Source organism: Orcinus orca, chromosome 15 (assembly GCF_937001465.1).
Source record: "Orcinus orca chromosome 15, mOrcOrc1.1, whole genome shotgun sequence".
In the NCBI taxonomy this organism is placed as follows: domain Eukaryota; kingdom Metazoa; phylum Chordata; class Mammalia; order Artiodactyla; family Delphinidae; genus Orcinus; species Orcinus orca.
Window position 1 is genome coordinate 58,953,610 of NC_064573.1, and position 26,335 is coordinate 58,979,944.

Here is a 26,335-nt window from a genome sequence, read left to right on the forward strand (position 1 = left end):
AAATCTACCCTCCTAGCAAGTTTCTGGATTCAATACAGTATAATTAACCATCGTCATCATAGTGTACATTCAATCTCGAGACTTAGTCATCCTATGTAACTGCCACTTCATACCCTTTGACCAACACCCCCCCATTCTACCCCTTCCCCTCGCACGCTCCTCGTAACCACCCTTGCGCTCTCTGCTTCTATGAGTTTGACTTTTTTTAGATTCCATGTACAAATGAGATCATGCAGTGTTTCTCTTTCTGTGTCTGGTTTATTTCACTCAGCATAAGGTCCTAAAAGTTCATCCATGTCGTTGCAAATGGTTACCTTTTCCTCCAGTTTTCTATTGCTTTCTAAAATCCCTCTAGAACTGTCTGTGGTTGTTTATATAATTGTCTATAACGGTCTATGCTGACCGTAACGGTCTATGCTGACCGTAACGGTCTATGCTGAGCCACTTAGGCCACCCACCAAGCAATTATTAATGCTCTTAAAATAGGGTGTGCAAATCCTTAGATGCCACCAGCAGCTAAATAGCAGGAGTTTGATACCACGTATGGCTTTTGCAGAAATACCACTACTGCCGGCCAGCTTCAATACCAGAACTGCCCTGATGCCAGCCCATGCCAAGTCTGGTGTTAGAACTCACAGCCTGAGTGCTGTTTCTCTAGAGGGGCCCCCATCCAGCATGAGCTCCCCAGTAGGGTCTGATGAAGCCACTGCAGCGCTAAGCACCCCTCTGAGAATCACCGTCTGGAGCTGCTTCATTTGAGACTGTACGTCTTTAGTTATGGCAGCGAAAATGAATCTTTGATATCGTTAAAGTTGTAGAAGGATTTCAGGAATAAAAATACTTATCTAAATCACCCTAATGTATACACTCATACTGGTTGTTTCTTTAAAGGCATGGAGAAAAGTATTACATCTCCCTTCCCCACTAAGAAATTCAGCAATTGTGGAAAAATCAGTTTCCCTGACTGGGAAGCCCGCTTCAGGGGGTCTAGGCTTTGGGAATAGCACCACTAACTACGATGAGGAACTGGGGGATTCAATGAACAATGAACATGTCCTAGAGATTCTTGTTAGTGCTTTTCAGAGAACATAAGAAGTGCTTTAATGATCACATTCGTAGTTTTGCAACAGTGTTTGCATATAAAATGGTTTTAATGGTGCTTAAAAACTGTTTATTGGCTGTTGTTCTTAAGTAAGGTGAACTTTTCCCTCAGTTACACCATAAATTTGCTGAGCTAGCCCTTTCCAAATATAAACAAATACCCCGTCCACTATTCACACACACACACACACACACACACACACACACACACACACACACGTAGCCCCCCTGATAGTCTCAGCAGTTCTTAATTGTAATTAACAATTACAGTTGAGAGAATAAGTTGCAAGTCAGACAAAAAGAATGAAACTCTGCCATTTGCAACCACATGGATAGACCTAGAGGGTATGACACTAAGTGAAATAAGTCACACAGAGAAAGGAAAAGGCTGTATGTTACCACTTATATGTGGAGGCTAAAAACACAACAAACAAATGAATATAACAAAACAAACAGACTCACAGATACAGAGAACAGCTAGTGGTTACTAGTGGGGAGAGGGAAAGGGAGAGGGAATTGAGAGGTACAAACTACTATGTATAAGATAAATAAACTACAAGGATGTCATGTACAGCACAGGGAATATAGCCAGTATTTTATAATAACCTTAAATGGAGTATAATCTGTAAAAATATTGAATCACTATCACTATTTTATACGCCTGAAACTAATATAATATTGTAAATCAACTATACTTCCACTGAATAGGTAGATGTTAGATAGATAGATAGATGCAAACCAGGGCCTGACGCAGCTGAGGAAGGGAGCCCGGTCCAGGCGGAGGCCCTGAGGCAGGGACAGCCAGCCCGGGTCAGCGTGGCGTCGGGGACAGTAAGGACCTCGTGTAGCTGGAGCAGAGGGGGCGCCATCCAGGGGAGAGGCCGGAATTGTGAAGACCCTGGGGGACGGCAGTGAGCCAACACAGACTCAGCCTCTACACTCGGGAAGTTGACATCTCCTTTGAGAGGAAGAGAGACTTGATTATAAAAATAAATGAAATAAAAATAAAAATGAAGTGAAAGTCAAGGGCCATAAGGAGAGGAGCGCAGTCCTGCAAGAGCCTGTACGTGGGAGCTGACTGATTCCGGAGGATGTGGAATGAAGACAGCTGACCCAGGGGCTAGAGCGGGGGTGTGCAGACATGCGGGAATCCATAGTTTGAGGAGGGGAAGGAAGGCGGGGTGGCCAGAGCTGGGAGAGGTGGAAGGGGGAGGGGGGCCCGAGAGAGAAGGGGGTGGGAGCCAGGCCTGCAGGGCCTTCTGGGGCAGATTCAGTGTCTTAGTCTTTATTATAAGAACAAAGGACACCTCATTAAAGAGTTGGGAGGGAGGGTTAATCTAATTTACATTTGGAAAGATTAGTCTAACTGCAGTAAAGAGTGAATCAGAAGGGGACTGTAGCTAAAAGATTCTCTCTTGGCCCAGGTGACAAGTGATGGTAATGTGTACTAAAAAGTAACAGATGGATTCAAGGAAGACACAGGGTCAGAGGTGACTTCTGTGTTTCTGACTTGGGTGGATGGAGGATGGACGGCGGACAGACAGACAGACGGAAGGACGGGCTGTTTACGAGATGGGTAACGCTGGAAGGGAACCAGACTTGGAGCTCAGGGGTGGCAGTGAGGTCGGCGGTAGCAGGGAAAGCTTGTGAGTTGAATCCGGGGATATACTGAGACGCCTTTGAAACATTCAGATGGGATGTCAAGTAGGCACTTATGTGGAAGCTCTGGAACCCGAAAGATATGTAAATTTGTGAATCTCGGGGCACATCAGTGGTGGTCGTGAGGTTCTCTGTAGAGGGAGCATGGAGGGCGTCAAGGGCCTAGCACCCAGCCTGGAGGGGCTTTAAAAATGAGAAATACTGGGGCTTCCCTGGTGGCGCAGTGGCTGAGAGTCCGCCTGCCGATGCAGGGGACGTGGGTTCGTGCCCCGGTCCGGGAGGATCCCACATGCTACGGAGCGGCTGGGCCGTGAGCCATGGCCACTGAGCCTGCGCGTCCAGAGCCTGTGCTCTGCAACGGGAGAGGCCACAACAGTGAGAGGCCCATGTACTGCAGAAAAAAAAAAAAAAAATGAGAAATACTGAGACAAAACCGCTTAGCATGTGCAAAGGAGCACATGTCATGGAGGGGAGGGCCACGCAGGGCATCCTGCCGGGGCATCTAGTACAATGAAGACGGTGATGTAACAAGGTGAGGAGCAGCCGTGAAACTGCCAAGAGCTGCTTGGAATGAGTAGGGGAGGGGCGAGGGGGTACGGCCTTGACCGTGAGGACCCACGACTCTTACATGAAGGGAGACCCTTCTGAGGTCCGGTGTCCGTCTGGACTCAGGGTGTCCGTGCTTAGTGAGGCGACTAAGAAGACAGTGTGAGCTGTGACCCGGTCTGTCCCACCCAAGTCTTCTCACCAACTACCCCGTCTCCGTGGCCCGGACTGAGGGCTGCCGGTCCCCAGGACTTTGTCTTAAAGCAAGGTGCTTCTTTCTGCTAACTGAGCACCCGTGTCACTTCTGAGGGATGTACTACTGTCGTGATCCAGGTTAGGTATAAAGGCAGGCGAAGGCGGGAGAGAGGGGGACGGGGTGAGTGTAGGGGCAAGATGCCCTGGGAAAGGGAGCTTCCTGCATCAAAACTCCGGCAGACGAGAGCAAGACAGAAACATATCCCACAATATGTGCAGGAAAGAAAAGGGTAAATTCTAGAAAAATCAGGCAAAATAAAATAAGAGTCAGGGGATCTGCCAGGAATCTGAAAATAAAGAGTAGGCGTCTCTGACAAAGGGTCCAGGCAAAAAAGTCAGAAACAAGGCAGGACTAAGAAGTTGGCGACACAAAACCAGCAGCAGGAGTGAAGCTTAGCACAGAGCCAGCCAGCGCTCAGCTGAAAGCTCCTTCCTGCTTCTTGCTCAGAAGCTGCCTGGCTGGGCCTGAGCCCACCCTCCATCCCCACCCCCGTGGACAGCGGCAGGGACCCCAGGCTGGAGCAGTGGGGAGAGGTGCAGGACGCCCGGCACTTCCTGTCGGTTACCTTGGCCCCTCTGCCTCTTGTACCTTGAAACCAGTGCAGACCAGCCCTTGGCAAGATGTAACCACAGGAAGAGCAAGGCTGTTATTTGAAGCAATCAATTATAATTAAAATTAATTTTGAGTCTCCTGTCGGTGGACAAATGTTACGTACATCACTGTGATTCCAGTTTGCCTTAAATATGTCATCAATATTCAGCAGAAAGGGAGAATTGGTTAGAGATGAAAGATTATCAGTGACAGGCTCCATTTCTGCCGCTATAATAATATCTAATCGCTTACAGGTTCCGACTGTAAGGCTGTGACCCAGATCCATCGTGTTTAATGTGAAAATGATGTTAAAATATTTGAAGCTATGTAGATGTATTTTAAACATAACGTTATTTGATAAAAAGGGCATAAATAACATGTTTCAGGGACTGAGGGACCTGCTTTAAATCTCTAATTACCCCACCTCTAATGTGTGAAGACAGTCATACACACACACACACACACACACACACACACACACACACACATACACACCCACATGTAAATACATACATATATACAAACATACATACATGTACACATATATGTATATGCACATACACAGAGACGTATTTATACACATACATATATACACACATGTAAATACTTATATAAACACTATAAATACACGCATGCACATGCATGTATGTATACATACGTGCATATGTATATACACACACCATAAACACATGCATAAATACACACATGCAGACATACGTTTGGAAAAGTCCCAGCCGATTATAACTTCTCAGCATTAAGCAATGGTTTGTTATGACCAGGTCTTTATGGGCCTGTTTCTTAACCAAAAATATGATTTTTGCCCTATTTCATGTAGTAAGGGCTTTTTTGAAAGAAATTGGAGGAATAGCAACGTATCTTTAATGCAGATTGAGTTTCTCAAAATGGCAGAGTTTATTACCCTCCTGGATGGGGTAGCATTGAGTTGTGATTATTATATAAACATTAATTGAGGTTTGATCACATTCCATTCATCCATGGCTAAATAGGTTTCTTTTTCCAATTATAAAAACAATTCATACACATTAAAGAAAATGTGTACAGTGAAGAAAAGAGGGGGGAAATTGTCCAGGACCACACCAAACAAATTCAAACCCTGCTAACATTTTATTTCTATTTCCTTCAAATCTCTTTTCTCTATGCCTTGAAGTTGTTGGCTTTATTTTATAAAATAAAAATAGATTTATTGTTTTCTTTCTGATTCCTAAGACAGTATAAACTATGTAGACAATTAAAGTGGTACAGAAAATCATAAATGGAAAAGTCAATATCCCTCCAGATTTTGTCACCCAGCAGAAGCCCCATCCCTTCAGTTGCCCAATGCCTTCCTAGACACATATCCAAATGCGTTCGATTATTTCATATAAACAGACTCTTAGGAGACTTGCTGCTTTGTAACCTGCTCTCCTTCACTTACAGTATGTCACAGAGATCTTTCCAAGTAAAGAAATTAAAAGTCTAGTAACCCTTTGTAATGATCGTTTCAGATTCCACTGTTTTATAAGATCACTGTTGATCAGTTCCCTGCTGAAATCATTGAATGATTTAAACTGGGTGGGGAGAAAATAAATTGTGTTTTAGGAAAGTAGCTCTCAGCATGGATTCACTGGAAAGGGGGCAGTCTGTAGGCAAAGATGAAACCGTTCAGGTGAGAAAAATTGTCGGGTCATGAAGTCACAGCAGTAATGATACAGGTGCCAGCTCACCTTTACTTAGTTCTAACTATGTACCAGACACTAATGCGTGACTTGTATTAACTCAGTCCTCACAGAAACGCTGCAAGGTAGGCACACTTTTATTTCCATTTTACAGTGGTAGAAACTGAGGCACGGAGGTTAAATAACTTGTCCAAGGTCACACAACTGGAAAGTGACAGAATTAGGATCAAACCCAGGGATTTTTACCCCAAAGCCTGTGATCTTAACCTCTGTACAACACTGTACAGAATCAGGGATGGAAACCAAAAGCTGCTGAGTGGATGCCAGGGGAATCAGATGAAGGAGTTGTTGAGAAGTATTCGGCCTATTTCCAGACCTTTTCCTGTTTCCTCTTTAAAACTAGCTAAACTCATCTTCCCCAAAAAGTGGGTGCGTGGAGTTTTCAGTTCCACTCTGCTCTGCTGGTCGCCAAACAAGCCTACTGGGCTCGTTGTGCTGTGAATTGCCGAACTCCAGCAAGGGTGTTGCTTTTATTCATAGAAGAGAGTAATTTCCTTTTTTATTGTATTTTATTCCTTTTTTTTAGTTGATTTTCAGTGTTTCAGGTGTACGGCAAAGTGATTCAATTTTATGTATATATAAAACTGAATATATATAAATAGGTTATTACAAGATATTGAACATAGTTCCCTGTGCTATACAGTAGGTCCTTGTTGTCTATTTTATATATAGTAGTGTGTATCTGTTAATCCCCAACTCCTAATTTATCCCTCCTCCTCCGCTTTCCCCTTTGGTAACCATAAGTTTGTTTTTACCTCTGTGAGTCTATTCCTGTTTGTAAATAAGTTCATTTGTATCATTTTCTTAGATTCCACATACAAGCAATATCACATATTTGTCTTTCTCTGTCCGGCCTACTTCACTTAGCATGATAATCTCAAGGTCCATCCATGTTGCTGCAAATGGCATTATTTCATTCCTTTTTATGGCTGAGTAATAGTCCATTGTGTGTGTGTGTGTGTGTGTGTGTGTGTGTGTGTATCTCCCACATCTTCTTAAGATCTAACTGTTCTATGTTCTTGAGAGACAACTGTCCTATGTTGACATGTATTATCTCACTTGGTCTCCTCAACGTTCCTATGAAGGAACCACCATCATCACCCCCTTTTACAGATGAAGCTCAGCAGATTCAGATTTTGTCTAAGCTCACGATTGGTAGGATGAGTAGAGCCAGCATCTGAATCAGGGTCTCTGAGTACCAAAGCCCTGTTATTTTCATGCACTACCCAATGTGAACATGAAATGGCTTTGGAATAACCAAGAAAACACACCCATCCTAGGAGAGAAACAGGGACGACAGTTTATACCTCCAGAGTCAGATCCTGTCAGCCTTACCCAGCTGTGTCTCCAAGAAACACCAAGTCCTTGCAGTCTTGACCGCTTGGTTTTCATGGTCAGTAACTGACCTATTGTTAACCACAAATCCCACTGGATTTCCCAACCTTCATACCTGAGCAATCTAGTTCTCCAAGCTTCTTCCTCCCTTTGACCCAGTTGCTGGACTCTGGCCGACTTCCAGCTGGTCGGCCTCCAAAGCCAACTGGGAGGACAGGGTTCAGCCAGTGGGCAGCTGGCGTTTCTGTGGATCCTTTGCCTGAGTGACCCCGTATGTGCTTCAGGCCAGAAACATCCTCTGGGCATCTCCCTATAGTCATTTGATACTATTCAGCCCCAACAGAAGGCACTGAGCTTTTCTAAAAGAATGGTTGGTACATATTAGTCTTCTTAATTGGCATCAGATTCAAAGTGAATCAGATTTCAAGAAAATACGGCAGTGAGCCTCCATGTACTGCTTTATTTGCCTCCAACAATCTATATTTATTGCTTTTATAGTCACCTGAGATGAGGGCTTGATGTGAAAGAGGATGTCTGAGAATCCAGTTTCTGTTGCCAAGTCGTTCTCAGGTATCCGAGCAGCAGCTGGGAGTAGACTCTTGTGGCTGGAGGGGCGGATTCTCTTACTTCTTTTGCTTTTACTTTCACTGGCTCAGCATGGAGGAGGGTGATACTTTCCTATTAATTTCACTGCTGTTTAGGATGGATGGTTTTCCCAACAGCCCGCTGGGAGGCAGAGGATTAACTTGATAAGTGCTAACATCCCACCCAAGAAGGGCAGCTGTGCGAGGACCAGCCCCCCTCATTTCATGGCTGAGTAATATTCCACTGTACATATGTACCACATCTTCTTTATCCATTCTTCCTCCCAAGGACATTTAGGTTGCTTCCAAGTCTAGGCCCTTGGAAACAAGGCAGCACTAAACGTTGGGGTGCATGTGTCTTGTCGATTGATGGTTTTCCCAAGATATACACCCACAAGTGGAATTGTCATATCCTCTGTAGCTCTAATTTTTAGATTTTTAAGGAAACTCCATACTCTTCTCTCTGTGGGCTCGGCTCCTGCCCCCGTGTTCTCCTTCCTACCCGAGGGGGAGCCCACTCTCCCTGCTGAAATATCTGCCTGCCTGTCTCAACTGACGCTGACTCATCAGTACTCACACTTATGTCATCACAGAAAGAAAGAACCTGCCTGTCTCAACTGACGCTGACTCATCAGTACTCACACTTATGTCGTCACAGAAAGAAAGAACCTGCCTGTCTCAACTGACGCTGACTCATCAGTACTCACACTTATGTCGTCACAGAAAGAAAGAACCTGCCTGTCTCAACTTATGCTGACTCATCAGTACTCACACTTATGTCGTCACAGAAAGAAAGAACCTGCCTGTCTCAACTGACACTGACTCATCAGTACTCACACTTATGTTGTCACAGAAAGAAAGAACCTGCCTGTCTCAACTTACGCTGACTCATCAGTACTCACACTTATGTCATCACAGAAAGAAAGAACACCTCGTAAGCCTCATTTCAATAATTCCCAAACATACCTCCTCAGCACACTTTATAAAGTATGGCAGTTGTCCTCAAGGAGCAGGCCATATAGTCACTGCCTCTCCTTCATCATGGAAGGGAACGAGCCCCTCTCAGGAGGAGACCAGCAGAAGGGACCCCACGGGCTATGAGACAGCAGGTCCTCGAGGTGCCCTTCCCACCTTGAAAGTACTGCTTCCTAGGAGCCCAGGGCTCGAGTGGAATGTGAGGAGGTGTCCTACAAGGAGGCATGGAGAAAGTGGGCTCTTCGTTTTTTTAAATTTTGGTAACAGACACACAACATAAAACTTAGCATCTTAACCATTCTTAAGTGTACCGTTCAGTGACATTAGGTTTCTTCTGCACCCATGAAACAAGAACTCACTCTTCCCCACCATCCCAGCACTTGCCAACCACTATCCCACTTGCTGCTTCCATGGATTTGACCACTCCAGATGCTTCATATAAGTGGGATCATACAGTATTTGCCCTTTTGTGTCTGAGCGTACTATCCTCAAGGTGGACTCTTGTATTTTTAAAGTGTGAAATATAGGTACAGAAAAGGGTATAATACATCCATATATGGGTTAATACATTGTTGTAAAGCAAACACTCGTAAAAGCACTAACCAAGTCCACAAGCGGACCATGGCCAGCACCCAGGGAAGCCCCGGTGAGCCTCGCCTGAACACAACTTGCCCTTCTTCCGCCATATTCATTAGCCTAGGGAAGAGGTCATCCTTGGTGCCCATAGCCGTGTGTAGGGCAGAACCACTGCTGGGCTGTGAGAGGAGCCCTGCGGGTGGGCGCTGTGACCCTCATGAAGGACCCTTGTGGGGATGTTCGGAGTGGACACTACGTGGTCTCTGACCACAAGGGGTCATACATAGTCTTGTAGAATCAACTTTAAAATACAGAAGGAGCATACAAATGAAGAGAAATAAAAGCAATCCAGTCTACATAGGAAATAGGCTTCATATGTGTCTTACAGGCTTCTATGTCACGCGGGAAGTGGAGCAATTAAATTTGGAGAAATAATATGTAAATGAGTTGTGTCCTTAGGGGGTCAGTAGTTCCAGAAAGAGCCAGTTTTCCATTTCTTTGTAAATTCATTCCATGGCATATCCTGATATAGATTATCTACTTATCTATCTATATCTATATACCTGCATAGATTGACTTATCTATCTAGATAACTAGATCTGGTTATAGATCTGCTGGTAAATTCTCCTTGAACCAGTTGTAACATCTTCCTGCTTCCTTCATTAACTAAATAAAAATCTTTGACATTTGTTGCTCTTAAAAAAAAATGGAGAAATAGCAGTGAAGTTAAAAAAAAAAACAGCTCTGTGGGGGGTTAGTTGATTGAATAGTAGAAGATGTTGGGGAAATTCTTTATTTCAAAGGCTCTGTTGATGGGAGATGAGAGTGCAGCCTTGTCTGGGATCGAAGTCCCTAATGAGAACATTCCAGAACCTCTTGAGAGGCCTAGTGGTGGTAGATCACGGGGACCTGGTGGCATTCATCCTGAGGTTCTCAGGGATATAAAGCATGAAAGAGGAGGGATTCTGACAAGGAGCACAACAGATCCTGAGATAGCCTTGCGTCTAAAGATTAGGAGGCTCGAACGTGCTGCCTGCCTTTTAAAGCACAGCCCAGGGAAAGTCAGGGAGAACAGGGAGTGAACCTAACCTCCTTCAGAGGAGCCGACTGAAAGCCCAGTGTGTGCAGAGGAGCCGTGGTTCGATTCTGTTGTAGCATCTTTCATTCGGGAAGCTCAAATGGCTTTACCCGCAGAGCCGCTTGGAGCTCCCTCTGCAATAGCCGTGTGTGCACTGGCTCTGCCAGCACGTGCGAAAGCGGTGACAATGCACACGTCCCAGTGCCCCAAGAACCCACCCCCCCCCCCCACGACACGGGCAAACTCTGGACAGGGGCCTCTGGTGTTAAGCAAAATGGATTCTAGGAAACTAGTGCTTGGAGCAGGTCACCACGGGGAAAATTCCTGCCTGCCCGTGGGTCCTGGGTTGCTCTTGTCGGTTTGGGCAGCCAGTGTAAAGATGGTGAGAAGCAAAGCACGAGTGTGTGTCACCCAGCACGTGGTGATAACAACAGCTGGCGTTATCCATCCCTCGCTGTACACCGGGCTCTCTGCTCTCTGCTCTCTGCTCATCTCTTCCTGTGTGTTATGTTCACGCTCACCGTAACCCCATGGGGAGGCACTGTGAATCCCCATTTTGCTCAGGAAAGGAAAGCCCAGAGAGACGAAGCAACTCGCCCGAAATCACAAGTGAGAGGTTCCAACCGGCACCCCTGACCCCAGAGCCCGCACGCGGGACCACTGCCCGCACATGTTCTCCCTGAGCAGAGCAGGGAGACACGGCTCCCTCCAGGCTTCGCCCGTGTCCCACCCACTTTATCCCCACTCTCTGGGTAAATGGGTAAATGTACTGAGCCCAGGCTAATCGTAAGGCACAGACAGGAAACGATACGACCGTCTGTCCGGAACTGGAGTGAGAAGCCCCATCAATGAAGGAGAGTTAGAAGCTCGACACGGATCTCCCTCTAGCCCCACTGTTGGACACAGAACAATCCTCCAAGGAGGGCTGAACCAGAGGGATCAGCTGAAACGCTGGCTCTCACTCAGCACGTCAAGCCAAGGAACGGGTTCAAATCGACAGTTCGTCCAGTGACCTTGGGTCAGACGGTCTGTCACCTGCAGGCTCCCTGGCTCTTGCCTCAGTCTGGGGGTATCATTTCTCACCCACTAACCCAAATGAAATGTCGGCAGCTTAGAGGCAGGAGCTCCCACTGCCCTGCGTCAGGGGAAGAGTGGTTTGCAAAGTGCTCTCCCCAGACCACCTCTCAGAGACCACACTCCTTCCCCCTCGGAGCAGCTGGCCTTTATCTGCCAAATATTGGGTTTGGGTGTAAGCTTTCATTGGAAGAAAGGGCTCCTCTGCTTCAAAGAACATTCATTTAGGAAAACAATTTTTAAAGGACGTATTTTTTAAAAAAACAAAAAGTTCACTTTTGACTCATTTAAAAGATATTTGGGGGAAATTCTGTGATGTTCCAGACCCTGATATAGGGGTCAGGGGTAGGACAGTGAGCAAAACAGGAAAATCCATACCCTATAGAGGTTTTAGCACTTTCCTTTTTAAAATTTAGATTTCAAGGAAATTATTGAGATGTCTCAGTAGCATGGAGAAAATTTTCCATCCAGAAAAAATGTTTACTGTAGCTAATTGGGCCACCATCACGACCCCTATACAGTACTTGGTGTGTGTCAGCAGTTTGTGTTTTTGTTTAATCATTAAAACAGCCCAGTGTGAGGCAGGCGCTGTCATCCCTCCTTCAGGTGAGTGGCCGAGGCTTGGTGGTGTAACTGAGTGGCCTGGGGTCACGTGGCTGATGGGGACAGACTTGCTCCACCGGCCGATGCCCTCGGGGCAGGGGGAGAGAACTCTGGGTCAATGACTGAGGTTAGAATCATGTCCACATCTCCTGGGAGGCTGGGCCGTGGTTTATAACCATCATTTGTCAAGGTGGATGTCACAGGCAACCTTCAGAATCTCAGGGCTCACATGTGATTTAGTGAAGTTGTTGAACTTCCAGTCCAAGAAATCAAGAAATCATTCCACTGTGATTCACAGGACTCTAGGTAAAAGTTTCAAACCTCTGCCAATGCTTCACATCTGTAAATGATCAAAGAGTAAGTTAATGAGATTTCCTGTAAAACGCAAAGGATTATAAAAACCCTTCCCTGTCTTAAGAGCAAGAATGTAGGCGTGTAGTATTTAATTCTCCGTTTATCTTTAAAGCAGCGTGGATGTGGAATACCTCTCTGTAATGTGCTTAACGTGGTGGGGCTCTGAGCAGCCTGACAGATAGCTCTTGTTAATTGCTGGGGTTTTTTTCCTTTTGCAGATGATCATTCCCGGGTGAGGCTGCAGACCATAGAAGGAGACAACAACTCAGACTATATCAATGGAAACTATATCGATGTATGTACCTTGAAACTGTCAGTAAACCCGTGTGTTCTGACACATAGCACCCCGTGTGTCTGCTCTAAGATGCGTGGACACAGGCTGGTCCAACCCTGGGAGCAAATACATGCCCTGTCCCGTACACGCAGAACTCGATGGTGGAGACATGTCAGCCTCGGGCTGGTGAGCTCCCCGTGACGTTCCCTGCCTCCTTTGCCATCCCACGCTTCTGTGGACTAAGAAAATGGTATTTCCATTTTTTTGTCAACAGCTTGGATTATTTGACACTTAAAAAAGTCTGCTTGCATATTAATAGGACAAAACTCTCTAGTTCCTAATTTGATGATTTACCATCTCTTGTCATCATAGCACTTTCAAGTTGCCTTCAAAGTCATCTGCAGCTGTTAGCCAGGACCTCTGATGCATGCAAGACGTGTCATTAAATATGTAGGCTGCTTAATTATTGAAGCCTGCTCCTTTGTTCATTCTGCATCATGTTAACTTAATGTCTTACATTAGAATAAATTCTTTGGGAGACAGCATGTTTTCACTTGAAAGAATGAATGAAATCAAAAGTGTAGAGTGAAAATCAAGGGAAAGTTGCTGTTACCTCCAAGGCCCAAGTTTACATTAAACAGATCTCAGTTCCCAAGGCATCCTCTGTGCTTGGCCTTCATACTGTTCCTTAATCCATCAGTTCTTCCTTGCACAAGTTTTATTCAGATATGTGGATTCCTTTCTTGTCTTGGTTGAGTATTACTAAAAATACTAGCATTACAATCTCTAAGAGTTATCTGAAAATGACTACAAGAATGTTACGTGTAGTGCTTCTTGGGAGGGTTTGGCATTTGGGGGTTATAGATTTGAGGCCTGACAGAGGATTATTTGAAGACTAATTCATATCTCAGTCTTCAAACAAAGACCCCTAGACTCTACATTTGATAATGACCAAAAACATAACCAATCCAAGGTAGAAGTTTTCATTAAAGCAAAGTTTCCTCCAAAGGCACATTACACTTATTACTTTATTTGGGAAATATTTAGGGAGTGCCTCACAGGAGTACTCAGAGGTGCCCAAGACCTTGTACCTCCTCCCTGAGGCCTCACAGCTTAGGAGCTGAAGTAAGGAACGTCTTCACCCTGACACTTGTTCCCTGGGGAGAGTCCAGGAGAACCCTGTTCACACCACAGTCCCAGCTCCCACAGCCCTCTGGGTCCTTGAGCAGAGGGACAGTGTCCGGGTCCTGCTGTACCCCTGCCCCTGACACAGGCCTCGGATGCTGTTAAGTCCTCAGCATCTGCTGAACCACCCTCTGAGGAGTGGCTGTGATCAGATCAGGCTTTGTCCTGGAGGCCATTTGAAGTAAGCTCTAAAGGACGGCTGGGTAGAGACACAGAGGAGGGAGGACCTAAAAGTAATGAAAATACCAGATTCATTAGTTCTCGTTTTAACAGAGAAAAGAGTCAGAATTCAGGGCCCCTTTTCACTTAGTCAGTGAGATTTTATTGAGCACCTATTACAGGTCAGTAACTGTTTGAGGCACTGGTGGTGTAACTGTGCACAATTCAAACCAAACCCAAAAAGAAAGCTCTGACATAATGGACCTGATGGTCTAACCGGGAGGAAGAGACCACAAATGAAACAAGTCGGTTAAGTCTCTCTGGTGTCGTAGACGGTAGGAGGAACACAGTGGCGGTGGAGTGTCAACTCCACCGAGAAAGTGGGGGTCTGGGCCGGGGGGATATCTGGGGGCTGAGCCTCCAGGCCGAGAGGCAGCCCAGGAAAAGGCCTGGCTGTGGAGCATGCCCGGCAGCTGTGGAGGAGTGAGGGATCTGGAAGCCGGGAGGAGGACGAACTGTAGGTCGGCGGGTGGGGGCGGGGGGGTCAAAGCGAAGAGGCCCGCTAGGTGGCTGAGGGTGGCCTGGCCCGGGGCAGGCGGCCAGAGGGAGGGAGGTGGGAGGATCCTGCGTCTGGGCTGAGGTGGAGGCTGGGGAAGGAGGGGCCCGCATGCCTTCAGGAGGTGGGGTCACTGTTATCTGCACAGGACTGTGGTGGAGCGGACTCGGAGTGGAGAGGAAATGAGGAGCTGGGTTTATATGTGTTCAACTTTAAATGTGCATCAGACGTCTGAGGGGAGGGGAGTCGGCACTGGTTCGCCCCAGGGTTTCAGGGCAGAGGCGCGGCAGGAGGTGAGGATGCAGGGCTCCCAGGACACCGGGTGCCGATGGCCGTGAGGCTGGAGGAGCTCATCAGGGGAGTGGGGTAGACAGAGGAGAGTCCAGACACAGGGCGTCCCAGCATCGCCACCAGGGAAAGCAGGAGGGGATGGAGGAATGAAGAGCGGGAACTGCGGCCAGGCAGGGAGAAAGCCAGAGCGTCACATCCAGAGGCCAACGAAGAAGGCATTTCGGGGGTTCAGTTGTGTTCATGCTGCTGGCAGGTCAAGTAGGGGAGGCCTGGGGACTGCCATTGTGCTCAGCATCAGAGGTCTCCATGGACCGTGCCAGCCCCCATCTCCCAGCACCTTGCAGACTGACACATACGGTGATGAGTCCAACCAGGTCTTGCTGCGTGGAGCTCACCAGCTGGCAGGAAATGACTGACCATCTGAATAAGCCTCCTTAATGTCTGTCGTGACTCTATGTCAGACACCTGCAGCAGGCCAGCTGTACAAAAGAATGTGTTTGCTTTGCTTGTTCACTCTTGTAGACTTGCTTTTAAGAGCAAATAGATCTAACAGATATTCATCTAAGTGGTCTGAGGAATTGGTATTTCCTCTCCAAGTATCTTTAGTCTCTTTTTCAGCTGGTTTTGGGCATAGTATTTTGGGGCATCTCAGGGGACAGAAAGGGGAAGTATTAAGGTCCGTGGTGATATTATATGTTACCTGTGTGTCATTTTCTCTAAATTGGCTTTATCTTTCCCAGATATCGATCCTGTGATGTCCCTTGTTTCCTTCTTGCTTTGGTCCCAGTTTTCATCTTTCCCCCTTCTAGCAGGGTCATGATAAAAGGAAGGGGTCTTGCAGAACTTCTACCTCTTTAAATTCCTGGTCCTTGCTACAGCATCGTGTCTTGGTATTAGCAGTGTTTAAAAATGGTGTTTGGTATTACTGTTGATATAACTGCCTATATTGATGTAACAGAATATGCATTAAAGCTTTGTCACATTGCCAATAACATCCCAAACACAGATGAAATCCTGTTGCACATTCCTAGCCGGTTTACGCTCTAATCAGAGCTGTGGTCATGTTATTTCAGAAAATCCATAAGTTGTTAGTGTTTTCTGCTCATCCATCATCTCGTAGCCTGGGTGTGATTAAGTTACTCACCCACTCCCCACCGCGCAGGCATCAGGACTGTTATATTCGATGCACCTTGGCTCATTAAGAGGTGCTCAGTGGTCCCAGGTCTGGTCATGTAACTTTCAAACGATGCAGCTATTGGTATCTGTAGGTGCATCATTTTGGCAAACTTAGCATGTGATTTCTGTGCTGCTTATTGATTTTTCAGTTTGTCAAATATTCTTTCTCATTTATTTTTAGGGTTATCATCGACCCAATCATTATATTGCTACGCAAGGTAAGTTGATTCCAGCTTTGATGTCTTTCTCTGTTTGTTTGCCCGCTCTGTCATTTCATACCCAGCCCACCCTCCCTAGGAGCTCTGTTGCACAGTGCCGTAGCCCCGATGATTGCAGTGTTAGCCATCAACACATGCACCCTGGTTTCCCATCAGAGGTCCTGGTGATGTAATCATTCGGTTAGAACTTCATGTTGAGATCATTAGAAGAAATGTGTTCATCAGTTAATTATTGAATCAACTCTGTCTGCCTTAGCAATTAATCTGACATTTGCAAAAATTGATACATAGATATTCGTTGAATAAATAGGTACTGAACAAAGACCTGAGCTGGTCACTGCTGGGAATGCAAGCCGCATCCAGCAAGCACCCGTCTCACATTGGTGTGGGTCAGTGGGGAGGACATCTGTACACGCAGTATCACTTAAAACCTTGTGTGCAAGGTACAGATAACAGGCTTGGGAAACTCGGACAAGAAGGAGGTGGCTTTTGGGTGGGATGATTCAAAAACAGCTTTGTGGCAGAGGTGAGCTTGCGGGGAGAAAACATCTAATTGAGAGAGACATCACGAGCAAAGATCTGAAAGCAGCGAGTCAGTGCTCCTGGGTAGAAAGCAGTTGGTGGCTCACTTTGGCTAAAGGAAACAGAAAGAAAGTCAGAGGAACGTGTTGGGGAAGTTCATGGCGTGGTTTTGTTCTTTTTTTAATTTATTTTATTCAAGTGTAGTTGTTTACAATGTTGTGTTAATTTCTGCTATTGAATCACAAAGTGATTCAATTGTACGTATATATACATGGCATGGTTTTTGTACCCCACCAGCGATGGGGCGGGTCATCTGTGGAGGGTGAGGATCGTGGGAGATCTGAGGATTTCAGGAAGAGGCATTGTCAGGGATGAGTTGGTGAGTCAATACAAGGTGAACCAAAGAAGTGCTGGGAAGCAGAGAGGACCTGCTAGGGTTAAAGAGTTAGGGATGAATAGAGAATACGTTCTCTCCCTTTTATTATTTTATCATCGTTTCTGGTAATGCATCATATCCCAGAAACAGGAACAGGGAAATCCGAAGGATGCAACCTGCCAACATTTAGGGGTTGGCTGGGGGTTGCCCAAGAGCAAGTCAAAGGAGCAAGGGAATAAAGGACGACAAGAAATCATGGATGGAAAAGTCTCAGCTTGGAGGCGGGTAGGTCAGAGGTGTCCAGTGCGCCACGAGGAGAAGGAGGGCGCTAAAGGATTGAGGCCAAGTTCAGTGGATGAGTCACGAGGTAGACGAGGCGGTCATAGCCAGAGACCAGAATCCCAACACTTAGAGCAGCAGCAGCCGGTAGAACTTCCTGCATTGGTGGAAATCTTCTCTGTCTGTGCCATCCAGTATGGTAGCCGCTAGTCATTCGTGGCCACTGTTACTCAAAATGTATGCACTGCGGGACTTCCCTGGTGGCGCAGTGGTTGAGAGTCCGCCTGCCGATGCAGGGGACGCGGGTTCGTGACTCGGTCTGGGAGGATCCCACGTGCCGCGGAGCGGCTGGGCCGTGAGCCATGGCCGCTGAGCCTGCGCGTCCGGAGCCTGTGCTCCGCAACGGGAGAGACCACAACAGTGAGAGGCCCGCGTACCGCAAAAAAAAAAAAAAAAATGTATGCCCTGTGAATGAGGAACTGAATTTGAAGTTTTAATGTTGACTTAAAGAGCTACATTTGGCTTTTCCGCACTGGTGGTGTTGGGCACCAGAGCTCTGGGGTGGACAAACTCTGGGTGTAGCCAAAATGGAGCCTTACCCTCAATCCCCACGGCCACAGCAAAAGCCTGGTGGTACCACTCGTAGAGTCCAGTCTTACGTCACCACTTATAATTCTACACCCAGGTCCAGTGTGTTTCCTTCCCTGGAATGACGTCAGTAAAGTCTCCTTCCAAGGTCGCCTTGCAGTCAGAAGAAACACCGCACAGACAGTGCCCGGTGTGAGCCTGGCACAAGGCAGGCCCTTGTTAGGAGGTGCTAAGGGCTTCCGAGAGCAAGTGCCCAGCTTGTCTCACATCTAGACAGAACGAGGACGTGGTTCCGGACCTCTGAGTCCAACCCTGGGAGCTTCCAAACCGAACTAACCAATGCCTGTGGAGGAACCATCACTAGTGCTTCACAGGATCCGCAAGGCTTTCAGAATGCCCCCAAGTCAGGGTCATAACAGCTCTGATTTCATACACCTGAAGATTATTTGAAATTTGCAGTTTTTACAAATTTACATGAAAATTTTATGGCAAAATATACAAAACGCTCCAGAGTTCTTGATTAGCAGCCCACGTTTTCATAGAAAGTATAAGCAAAAAATTAAATCTGATTCAAATTTTCACAGTTTTCACTGTAGATTCATGTGACTCAACAGCCAGCAGAAATAGAGATTGAAACCCGCAAAGCCCTACATGGGTCCCCTCCCTTCGTTCGTTCTCTCTGCCCCTCTGTCCCCGAGGGAGGTCACGATACTTAACTGCTTAGCAGTCGTCCATGGCAGCCTTCAACCTCTCAAGTATTCATGAGCAAATATACTTGTAGGCAGCTGAGAAGTAGCAAATGTAATGTTTGCAGGAGACCACCACGGTGCCTTTAGCAGAGAAGGGTACCCCGCTGTTCACAGAGCGTGGCCCTTTCCTCGGTGCTGGGTGGGCTACAGGTTGGACTCCACGACCAGGCAGTCCTTCCATCGCTATTATTGGTGCAGCAGGAGGAGGAAGGAGTGAGCAGATTTTTAATCTAATATTCAGTCCAGACAGTACCCATCATGTTATGAGTCATACCTTCAGACCGTGACGTGCAGATTGATAAGTCAGAATGTCTTTTCTAGTGTGTGCCGCAAGCGCAGTGTAACTGGTGGCCTCGGGTTGCCGGTAATAAAGATTTCTGCTCGTCTGCAGTAATTGACCTGGGCAAGGTAAATAGAACATGCTCGTGGGTAGCTTTCACTAAAAAAACAAAAACCACAAACAAGCTGATTCTCAAAGTCCAGCAAAAAGGGCGATGAAGTCTAACAGGCAGGTGCAGTTTTTGAATCCCTCCTTTGCTCTTTTTTTTTCGTCTCTATTTTGCACTGAGATGAGTCTTTAAACTCACTTCACAGCAGGAACCCCTGAAACTACATGAATGGTCCATTTTCCTGACAACTGGTTTTATCCCCAAGAGTTGGAAATACATAGATTTCTAGCAAGTCCCTTCAATGCAGAGGGCGTGTCATGAATTTATCCCTTCAGCCTCTCCCCCTCCCTCAACTTTATTGATTTTTTTCCACCAGTAACTGACTTTGACCTTTGATGATAATGGTAATGTTTCTGCAAATTGAAGGGACCGCATTCAAGCCAGATCGGTGGCTTTTTGAGTGTGTTCTTCCCGTCTCCCCACCCTTTAATTGTTTTCCATCTGGCAGCTAATATATTGATGATCCGGTATGTACTTCATCACATCTGCCTGGCCAGCCATTAATACAAGTATAACACTCAGCACTTAACGACTTGGCGTGCCAGGGGTCAGAGGAGAGGAACTCACGTCTGTGGCTGCTTTGTCCACACAAAGAGGCGGGGCAGAGCTGGGATTTCGAAAGCTGGTTCATGGAGAGAGGCAGTACACAGGCGGGTAGGGTCACCCAGAACGGATCGTAATCCTCCAAGACGATTCGGGAGAACGCCTGCCAGCCACGCGGTGCGAGAACGAGATGCGTTCTCTTCATTGTTGTTTGCGTTTATTTTTCAAACTGACTTCAAGGGTCCTGCTTCAGAGAACTCAGGAAAGACAGTGTGAGGCAGCTGTGGAAGAAATGGCTGTAAGTCTGGGATGGACATGGCTGTCCAGCGCCGCATCCCTCTGCCTCACTTCCAAGCTCATCTGTGGGCTGGAGATGCACAGAAGCACGGGGAGATCCTACCCAGAGGATTGGAAATCCGGGGGGGCACATCGCAGTCACGGGGTGGGGCACCCGCGCTTGGCCGGGTTTCAGAGGAGCCGGACGGGGGGTAGAGGGGGAGGCAGGTCTTCATCCAGAGGATGGACCGAGTGGGAGGACACCCAAGGTCCAGGAGGAGCACAGCCCCTGGCAGTGGTCAGGAGGGAGACCGCCTGAGGGGGAAGGGTCTTCATCCACGGCGTCTTGGGTCTTCTGGGTTGCTTCTTGAAATGGATTGTCGCTCAGGACAAATTCACACAGACACACAGTTTTACACAGAAGTTCAGGCATTCTCCAACTTACTAAAATCCAGCCTGAAAGATCTATAGCCCCTAGATTAAGACCCCTGAATTAGAGGGGTTAAGAACAAAGAACTGACAGGTAAAGTGAGGACACATTAAAAGGCTTTGAATAAGGAGCATTATTTAATGAAAGGCGGAAAGGCAGGGAGGGAAAAAGGAAGGATGTTTCTACGCCATGTGGTGGTGAAAACAGTGCTTTAAGAAGATTAATTAGTGTGGAATTATCCTGGAGAGAAAAACCTGCAAACAAAGATAACAGGGAGTAACCACAAGAAAATTTGGGATAGAAATGAATGACCCAGACAACAGGACTGGCAGGGGGCAGTTGTAGTTTTTATTTTACTCAACAATCCAGGTTGCATACAACTAAAGTATGTTTTCTAATATTAAATATGTTCTAGTGTCAAAACTGTTGATTTTTAAGTGTGATTCCTTCTCATTTAAGAAAAAAATAGTAGATACGTTTTCTTTCTGTATTCGTACTTTGGGTTTATATAGTACTTTCCTTTCTGAAACTTGGCATTTTTCTTTGTCCATCGTTCAGTAAATATTAAGTGCCTTTTATGTACTAGGCTTTGTGCTGTAACTAATTTAATGTATTTTCTGTCCTCTGACCATTTAAGATATTACTCGTCTCATTTCATAAATAGATTTGAGGCCCATGGGGAGAACTAACACGTAGCTGAGTGCCTGTGCCTTGCATCAGGGCTCTGCAAGCATCTCTGTAATGTCTGGTGGGGCGGGATAATGTGCGATCCCCACCTTGCACTGCGTGCTGCCGCTTCTGTGGGCCTCACGAAGCTCACCCCCCAAAGTCACGCGGTGAATCTTTTACAAAATGAGTCTAGGATCCAGCGTCTTCCTCCTAAGTTGTGATGCATCTCAAAAAGCAAATTTTCTATGATACGTTCATACCTGAAAATACTTCTTAATTAAAATTGTCTTAAATGTCCTGAAATATGACACTGAGCGTTTGGAGTCACCTTGTTCCCAGCTGGGCATCTGGGCATCTGGAAGACACCCTGGTCCAGGGCTTAGCTGATCCAAGGAGTTAATGCTGATGGTAACAAAGAGACTCTGCGTGGCAAGATCAAGGCCGAGCTCAGAACTCTAGTTGGGTGGCCAACCCTGTTGAATTAGCACAATTCAGAAAAAAAGAAACGGTAAAGTGGGTGTCGGGGCACCTATACGCAAGGAGAGTAAATTATATTGATTTTAACAATCTAGAATTTAAAAGATGTTCATCTTTCCTGCCCAGAGACTCTGAACGCTCAGTGTCACATTTCAGGACTCCAAGTCACGCTGGCATAGACCCAGGAACTGAGAGAGACTTACTGTCCATCGGACAGAACTGCCCTCAGCCTGGCAAGGGTAGTCTGTGTCTCAGGCCAGCCAGAGAGGAAGATGCTTCAGCAGAAGGCTGCTTCATGGCCTGGCATCCACAGAAGGGCCACAGGGTTCATCCACCGATCCACAAGCGCCTACTCACGGCCTGGTGGAGGGTGGGCACGAAGCAGATGCCCAGTGGGACGGCAGGAGCGCGGGAGGGAGTGAAGGGATGAGCAGATGCGTGAATGGGGAGCTGCCACGTGCCCAGCACCAACCAGGCAGTAGAATACTCCATCCAAGCCACACGGCACCTCCGCTGGCCTGACCCGGTGTCTACTGACCTGGATGGATTTTTAGCTCCAGTATCTGTGACTGTGTCTGTTCTAAGTTAAGGGCTGGTCACCTCCTGTTCTCGTGAACACTTTTTCTTTCAACATGTCAGTAAATCAAGGCACTGTTTTTGGAGACTGTCCACTTTGTCGAAGTCACTTTGCTTAGCTCCACGCTGGCTCTGCTCACGCATATATGGCCCCCCAACTACACCTTAGATAGACCCCCAACTACACCTTAGATAGTCTTATTTGTCCGTAATTATAAGCTGTTACTAATTTGGAAAAGAGAAACCTAAAGCAAATTTCCTCCAGAGACTTTGAGCTAGGGGCAGACTCTTATATGAGAATAATAAAAACGTGGGGTGTGAAGGTTTACAGTGGAAATACCTCCTATCCTCCACTACTGCAGAACAGTTGGAACTTTGCTACAGTGACTCCATTCCGTTTACTTTTCATTTGTGTTTCTTCTGCATTTCATCCACATACCCTGTGTGGCATGAACATTGTTAATAAGGATTTTCAGAAAGATGAATATGGGTTAAAATTTCCCAGGCGTCTGAAGCAGTAATTACCAGGACCTAGAAGCGCACACTGCTGCCCTCAGCAAGTTGAGACTTGCCAGAGGGTCCGTGCAAGTTCTACACACTCTGTAAAGAGCTTTTGTCCCCTGGGTTCTGACCTCCAGGTGGAGATGAGCACTTGAAATTATTTCTCAGTAGAATTGAAAGGAAACATTTTTTTAAACCAAAAGCTAAGCCCTCAGTAAACAACTTTTGTTTTTATTCCTTCCTCCAAGCACCAGCTCTGCGCACACCTCAAGTACAAACTCTCCATTAGCAGCTATTGTTCTTCCTGGCTAAGGTGTTCCCGCATTGTCAGTGGGTTGTAGGTTATGTTTGGATTCACTTATCATATCCGATTAGAGGTTGATTTAAAAGTATTGCCCGGTAAACTGGAGTATGCTCTAGTTTCCAAACTTAAATAGGGAGGCTTTGAGGAAGTGTGATTTACACCTAGAGAAGCAGTGACCTCTGAGGAAGTCTAGGTATTCCCGACACCCAGGACCAAGGTCTCAATACAGGGCCCACCTTCATCTTACTCTCCATCTGCAGGTTTCCAAGGGAAAATGAACAATTTCAAGAAAACAGCTTATCCACAAACTTCCTTTAAAACAATAGTTTTTCTTCACCAGATTAATTTCAGAAGTTACTGGCCAATTAGCCAAAAGGTCGGATCACAGACATGGCTCAGCCCTGTGCTCTTAATAAACTCTCTCGTTAGAAGTGAGAACGTTTAAAGTCAGCTTGCATATTAAAAGATGAAACCAAAAATAGATCATGTTAGGTACCATCCTTCAGGGTTGTCACAGATGCTGTGGCGGAAACATATCCCTCAAGGAACAGAACCTAAGTTGATACAGAATAATTTGAAGACAAATGCTGTCTCACAGGTACTGGGTCCTCAACTGCCTGGAAACAAATGCTTTTTAAATCTTTCAGAGTAATTTGGAAGTGTTCCTGATTTGAAGTAGAAAAATGATAGCATCTTTTAGAGATGGTAGAAACTTTAAAAAACCTTTAAGTCCAACTCTCTTGTTTTGTAATTGAAACAGTTGAAACTTAAAGCACAAATAGATTTAAGTGACTCTCATCATGTCAGTTCAAATGAGTCACGATTGCAGAAGGATTTGCGAACTGTATGGGTGAACATTCATATTTGAATAGTGCGTACGCCGTGTTCAACTTAGGAGGAACATCATGTGTTTCCAGCCTCCTGAGGGGCCTTGGTTAACAGTGAGGAAAACGTAGGAGGTCACATCTTTCTTCCAGGTTCCGTCCTGAAAGGACAGAGCTGTGACTCACCCCCCAGGTGCTTTCTCTGGGGCTGGCCTACCCCGGCCTTCACCCCTCTTTGCAAAGCCAAGCTGTTCCTTTCAGGCATAGTTCATCGAAAATTGAACCAATATTTCTGTGCCTCTACCAAGTGCCTGCTAAGTACAGGGCTGGGAATAGAGCACTGGCTCGGGAATTACACAATGTGCCATGTATATAAGCAACCAGCTGTTACCGATCTGTGAGTTTACAGCAACGTCAGATTTGGGCGGTATTTTAGCTGTTTCTCTCTCCCAGCCCTAAACCATTGAGCAGGTGGAGAAGTGAGGCCTGATTTTGCCCTAGAACCACACTCTTCCTGCGTCTCGGGACCAGGGTCCTTTATCGCCCATCGATACGGTTTTGGACAAGTTTCTCAAGGCAGCAGACTTGAGGAAGTTTCTAGCCACTGCCAGTTCTTCTTCTCGCCTTCTCACTCAAAGGGATGCTTCTGGAGATCTCCCAGTGCCGTCGAAAACTTGAGATAGCCTGCGCTCCGCCGTGCCTAGGGTGTCAGCTTACCTCTACTTTACTAATTTATCACATTCATTCTCTTTTTCTTAAATAAAAATGGATCCCACTTGTGTACTGAAAAAAAGCTTAATTAAAGAAGATAGTGAGTCATGCAAGCTTTTATTTCTCTGGCAGTGGCCCTTGAAACATATGGAGGTTTTCCCCTTCTCGCTTTGCTTCTCCTTGACAGAAGGCAGGCAGATCCTTTGGGTCACCCAACCCCTCCACTCTGAAGGCTGCCATTCTTTCTTTTCTCCTTGATGGCCTTCTCTCTGTGCCCCTCTTGAGAGCGTGAACAAGCACTCAGGATGAGTGCACGAGGGTTCTCTTTGGAGACAGGCCTGATGGATGCTCTGTGACTCCACCAGCAAGAGGCTCTTGTAATGTGAACATTTGTCATGTTCCTCCCTCCCGAGGCTGCAAACGCTTTCTCATCCGCCTCCTCGCAGCTCTTCGCGCGTATCTCCATCAAGCCTGTCGCGGGGATCAGGGACCAGTGGGAATGCCTCTCATCTCTGGATCTGAGACTGGACCCTTGCCACACGCTGCCTACCACCCCGCCGTTGTCTTCTATACACAAGTTCCTCTTTGGAGGCCTCGTCTTTGCCGCCGCTCAAATATGACTTATCTGCCTTTATCCTTCAGTTTCCATGTCAAGAATAATAGCAGCCTTTGCATTCCCATTCACAGGGGCACCACTGCAAGCTGGAAATGTTTATGTAACTGCTAGGGTGGCGTGATTCTAGAGGAGGGCTGAGTATAGTCCAAAAGGAACAAAAGCCAAGTGACGGTTCATTTAGGTAGATGGGGCTTCCAGAAATGCTTTGGAACATTCTAGTCCTGCCAGGAGTCACCCTGTTACTGGTTCTGTTCACAAATAGTCCTTTGCTTAGGTAACATGGTCACAATCAAATCTTTGAAACCTAAAGATTTTATTTGGCCGTAAAATTGCTTCCATATACAAGTATGTTTTATGTCAGTAACTAGGACAAGGCTTTTTCCCCTGCAAGAGGCAGTAGAGCAGAGTGGTTAGTTAGAGTGTAGACACTGAAGTTACACTGCTGAGGCTCAGATTCCAGCTCTGCCAGCAACCTCTCAGTAAGTATTAGCTAAAATTCTTATCATTATTCCATTGATTCCAAAAACACATCGCTCAAAGCACATAGGTAGTCAGGCTTTAACCCAAGTATAGCGTATGCTCGTGTCATTTTCATAAAAGCTAATACATTCTACACCTGTTAGTGCTTCTTCCAGGATGTACCAAAGGGAACCACTTACATTTTCACCAGCATCCTGCATCCCCCTCCAGACTACAAAAATTATCGTCGCTGTTGTTGACTTTTAAACAAACACGGGTTGCAAAGACAATAAGCTAACTCATCAACTGCAGGGAGCATATTTTCCTTCAGTTTTTGAAGTCTTGCAGACATTGACCATCTCTGATAGCAGCAAAGAACACCAGCGTGGAGTCCTGAGGCCTCTCTGATGCATCCTTAGAGTCAGACTACATGTAAGTGAAAACAGCTTAATTCCAAGGACCAGACAAGTCCCTTCCCAAGAGGCTTCTTCCAAACCAATTTCTGATATAAGAATCACACAAGGAGAGGAGCTTTGGAAGGCCAGGAAACCACTGGAGGAGAAAATGGGGCTGAGCAATGATCTGGGAAAGAGAATAATGATGACAGAGGAGCAGAGGGGGAAATCAGAGGGAGACAGAGGGGGAAATCAGAGGGAGAC

General features: G+C 46.4%; 1 protein-coding gene across 6 annotated transcripts in view; it reads left to right on the forward strand.

The window, feature by feature from the left end:
- Nucleotides 1–26,335, forward strand: part of PTPRM (protein tyrosine phosphatase receptor type M) — a 746,259-nt gene that overhangs the window by 647,903 nt on the left and 72,021 nt on the right. For all 6 annotated transcript variants that reach the window (XM_004275949.3, XM_049698267.1, XM_049698268.1 and 3 more), the window contains 2 exons: nt 12,687–12,763; nt 16,291–16,327. In XM_004275949.3, coding sequence (XP_004275997.1) covers nt 12,687–12,763; nt 16,291–16,327 — 114 coding nt within the window. The remainder of the gene's footprint in view (nt 1–12,686; nt 12,764–16,290; nt 16,328–26,335) is intronic.